At 44.1% G+C, this 5,000-nt stretch overlaps 1 protein-coding gene across 2 annotated transcripts in view; it reads left to right on the top strand.

Moving 5' to 3' along the window:
- The window catches only part of LOC137999730 (uncharacterized), a 15,575-nt gene that overhangs the window by 4,436 nt on the left and 6,139 nt on the right, over nt 1-5,000 (top strand). The window contains exon 2 of one of the 2 annotated variants that reach the window (XM_068845602.1): nt 3,921-5,000. This exon is cut by the window's right edge and continues 6,139 nt beyond it. The exons of the other annotated variant lie outside the window; for it this stretch is intronic. Coding sequence (XP_068701703.1) covers nt 3,943-5,000 — 1,058 coding nt within the window. The 5' untranslated portion in view covers nt 3,921-3,942. The remainder of the gene's footprint in view (nt 1-3,920) is intronic. 2 annotated transcript variants of the gene reach the window in all.

Below are 5,000 nucleotides of genomic sequence, written 5' to 3'. Positions count from 1 at the left end.
GACGTCACTCTCTGGTTTAAAGGTTCGCTGGTTCGATGGATCGCTGGTTCGATGGATCGCTGGTTCGACGGATCGTTGGTTCGATGGATCGGTGGTTCAGTGATTCGCTGGTTCGATGGATCGCTGGTTCGATGTTGGTTATTTTCGGGAGACTTACTTAAGGCAATTTGAATCTGCTGACCACAAGGTTCTGAAGACGAAGCTTGGATTTCGCGCCATTTTTCAGAATCCTTTCATTTCTGTTCGCGAGTGTTTGTGATCGCCTTTGTATATTGCTTTGTTTTGGTATACAAAGGCGATCACAAACACTCGCGAACAGAAATGAAAGGATTCTGAAAAATGGCGCGAAATCCAAGCTTCGTCTTCAGAACTTGTGGTCAGCGGATTCAAATTGCCTTAAGTAAGTCTCCCGAAATCACCAACATCGAACCAGCCATCCATCAAACCAGCGATCCAATCGAAGCAGCGATCCACCGAACCATCGAACCAGTGATCCATCGAACCAACGATCCATCGAACCAACGATCCATCGAACCAGCGATCCATCGAACCAGCGATCCATCGAACCACCAATCCATCGAACCATCGAACCAACGATCTATCGAACCATCGAACCAACGATCCATCGAACCAACGATCCGTCGAACCAGCGAACCACTGAACCACCGATCCATCGAACCATCGAACCAACGATCCATCGAACCAGCGATCCATCGAATCAGCGAACCTTTAAACCAGAGAGTGACGTCGCCAGTGATATAAATGTGCAGAACACGGTACGAAGTGACGTCATCGGTGACTTGGTATATAGTGCACCAGCCCAGACAGCCGTTGAGAATTTAAACGCGTTATGAAACTTTGTTTGGGAAATAAAATACCGTCGGATGTGAAGCCTAAAAAACGCTCAATTTAACGTTCATTCAATAAAAGGAATGAAAATGGCTCACCTCTGGTGTATTCTTGCGCTTTTTGGAGCTTATTTTACCATTTCGGGAATTCCGTGTTTTCAATCTTCAAAGACGAAGTCAAGGCTGCACACTACGATTCCGACCTTTGTCAGCTCAGAGGCGGTTTGCGACTCGAAAATCCATCCCAGCCGCGATTTTCTCACGCAAAGCTAAAGCCACATCATTGTGTGAACCTCCGTGAATGTTTCGTTGTCAAAAATCCCCACACACTTGGCTGGAAATGAGCATTTTCTGCTTCGATTCCACGATAGCTGCTGAAGTTAACGGCTGGCGATCATGTGTACAACACTTACGCCATCCCCACAGCGGTTTCTCGAACAGCTCCCTGCTCTGGGGATGGGGTAAGTGTTGTACATGAAATGACTGTACCTCATCGGGTGGAGTTAATTTGACCTCGGACCCAAGCTCTGGGACCTTTCACATGATCACCAGCCGTTTACTTCATCAGCTATCGTGGAATCGAAGCAGAAAATGCTAATTTCCAGCCAAGTGTGTGGGGATTTTTGACGAGGAAACATTCACGGAGGTTCACAAATGATGTGGCTTTAGCTTTGAGTGAGAAAATCGCGGCTGGGATGGATTTTCGAGTCGCAAACCGCCTCTGAGCTGACAACGGTCGGAATCGTAGTGTGCAGCCTTGACTTCGTCTTAGAACATTGAAAACACGGAATTCCCGAAACTGTAAAATAAGCTCCAAAAAGCGCAAGAATACACCAGAGGTGAGTCATTTTCATTCCTTTTATCGAATGAACGTTAAATTGAGCGTTTTTTAGGCTTCATAATCGACGGTATTTTATTTCTCAAACAAAGTCTTATAACGCGTTTAAATTCTCAACGGCTGCCTGTAGCGCAACACCGCTTGCACTCAAAGGTCATCTACCCACTGGTAATTAATTATTACACGCTCTCTAGTGACGCGAACTTGGGCTGCCTATGGTAAGATCTGTGTTTCTTAACGGACTATCTTTACACTGTTGAACCTTAATGTTGAGTGTAAACAAACACTGTTCAAAACGGGTTTCGACAAAACACTGACCCCCGGTCAAGTGACCCTCTTACTGACCCCCCTACTGACCCACTATAAAATCAATGAGAAAATGAATACTGCTTACTTAAGCCTCAACAACCCTTTTTAAACGGCATTGTTCAACAGTATTTAAGTCTAAGCATCCATTTTAAAAAGGTTAGTTTTCGATTATTGTTGTGATGGCCGATTACTTCATGTAAACTAACCTTTTTAAAATGGGTGCTTAGACTTAAATACTGTTGAACAATGCTGTTTAGAAAGGGTTGTTGAGGCTTAAGTAAGCAGTATTCATTTTCCCATTGATTTTATAGGGGGTCAGTAGGGGGTCAGTAAGGGGGTCAGTTGACCGGGGGTCAGTGTTTTGTCGAAACCCGTTCAAAACCGTTTTGCCAAGATATCTTATTTCGCAGTTGCATGGAAGTGAGGTTCTTAATTGCCGTGACCAGAGGTTCTTATTTTTCGCGTCTCCGTTCGCCGTTCGGCGGATTAACCGCTCCTCGCAAAAGAAGAGTAAAACCTCTGGCGCCCAGGGTAGTCGAGGAACAAATCGGCGAAAAATTAGCGGTTAGATTACGCCACGGGTTCGTTTCGACGAACAAGATGACAATTCATTCCGAAGGTTTTCAAAGACTTTGAGGTGTCGTTTTGCCTACAAGGACGTCGATTCGCCTATATTGTTACGGTAACTAATTACCGGCAGAAAGATAATAACCTCGCTATTTCCACGAAACGCAATAGGCCATTTCCGAGTTCAAGTCTGCCTCCTCTTCAAAGCTAGTCTAAGTGCGAAGTTTTTGTTATGAAAATTAGTTTTCATTCATATGTAAAGTAGAACTAATTACCATTACAAAAACTTCGCACTTAGACTCGCTTTGAAGAGGAGGCAGGCTTGAACTCGGAAATGGCCTATTTATTTATCTGTAAACAACGGGAGACACTTAACTCGAGCTAGCGACTACACTTTCACTACAATTAACTGGATACTTCTCTACGCTTATCTGACCACAGGAAAAGTACTGTCCTTTTCTTTAACGAAATCTCCTGAAGACTTCTTTCACAGTATCACACTCCACGGAAACCAACTCTGGTCTTGACAACAGAATGTCAGAATCTCTGACGAACGGGAAAATCCCTTCACTTGTCACACGATATCACTTGGAAATCACAAACAGGGAACGAAGTCCTTAATCACAACAACAACAACCGACTGACCGACTAGAGAGCCGCTTATGTAGCTATCCGAAGAGAGTCTGGAAGCTTCCCGAAGTTACTATTTACAGCTATTACAATAGCCTCTATTTTTAGACTTACGAGTCACAAACTATTTTGAAACTGACGGGTCACAGTTCTAGAAACTTCTGGAATACTACAGATTGTTAGATAATTCTAGAAAAGTCTGGAATTGCATGACAGATAAACTAAAAATAATTCTGATCCTCATAACAATATGCACACGTGACACGCGTGTGTCAAAAAATAGGGCGTAAGGTGCGGTTCGGAAACGTCTTATGACTAAGAATGGGCTGCGAGCTGTCTGTGCTTTTTCCTTAGAGACTCTCAAAATGCACCTTCACTCTCCTCGCAGCTTTGAAGTTCGTGATTTGCGAAGTTCACCCGAAATTAGAGACCGCTCTCAGTGTACCGGTTTTCCTACGGAAAGGGGCTCAGGAAAACAATGATTTGCCCCGTTTTGGCCGCGCAATTTTAGCCACCACGGCCAGTAGGGCAAAATGATTCTTCGCCACCGAAGCCACGTAGGAAACTTGCGGAAACGCTGGCTATGCATACTAGAAAGGTCACTCTTTTTCATGTCTCTGAATGGTGATTGATGAATACTACCTTGTGTAAATGAATGCTGACAGTAGCCGATCCACGCATAACATCTTCTACCACTCAAATTTAACTTGTTCAACTTATTCATCTAGGTCAGTGACACTGTAAGAACTGATGGCGACTGATAATCCATTCAAAGGCCTTTTTGAATTAATGTACGAAGAGTTTAATTCCTGTGAGAGTGATCATGAACTCCACAAAGCCGCCAAAGAAGGGAGTGTAGAGATGCTCTTTAAGTCCCTACAGGATAATCCCAGAGAAATCAATTTGGAAGATGACAATGGTAACACACCGCTGTACATAGCAACCAAAATGAACCACTTGGCTGTAGTTGACATTTTACTCCGTCATTCGGCGTCAGTAAACAGCTCAAAAAAAAATCCAATGCATCAAGTTCGAGACGCAAGCATTGCAAGGGCTTTGATTGAAGCTGGCGGTGACGTCAATGCCATAGATGACCAGGGAAACACCCCACTCCATAGAGCAGTTTTGGTCAAAAACATCCCGGTGATAAATGTCCTAACTGAACGTGGTGCGAATGTAAATTTTTCAAATTCAAGAGGAGAAACTCCTTTGCATAATGCCTGTGGATGGATTGATATGGACTCGTTAGATGTCATGAGAACATTAATTTCATCGGGAGCATCGGTTAACATCCAAGACAACACAAAAAAGGGACCACTTCACCACGCCTGCAAATCTGCTATGGTGTGCGAGTCAATCAAACTTCTGATACGTCATGGAGCTCAAATGGACGTTCAAGATCTGAAAGGCTACTATCCGTTACATCATCTTATCGACAGTTTTCCATCTACCGGAAAGGAGGAAAAGTTACTCGAGATGATTGACTGCTTTCAGTTCAGAAGTGTTCAAGATGTAAATGTAACTACTGCAACTGGACAAACTGCTCTACATTTGGCAGCTTCCAATGGCTTGCACCAGACAATTAAACACCTGATAAGCTGTGGATGCAATGTCCATCATCAAGATGGGCGTGGCAAAAATGCCTTGCACTGTGCAGTGGCAGACGGAGGACATAGCATCAGCACATTGGAGACCCTAGTCTCAGCTGGCGCCGACGTCTGTTGTTGCGATTGGTGGGGAATGTCCCCTCTTCACGAAGCTGCAAGAAATGATAATGTCGCTGCTGTAGATTTTCTGATCGAAAACGA

This window comes from Montipora foliosa, chromosome 4 (genome assembly GCF_036669935.1).
Source record: "Montipora foliosa isolate CH-2021 chromosome 4, ASM3666993v2, whole genome shotgun sequence".
NCBI lineage: Eukaryota > Metazoa > Cnidaria > Anthozoa > Scleractinia > Acroporidae > Montipora > Montipora foliosa.
Note: the sequence above shows the minus strand (reverse complement) of the source record. Positions and strands in the feature narration are given on the sequence as shown.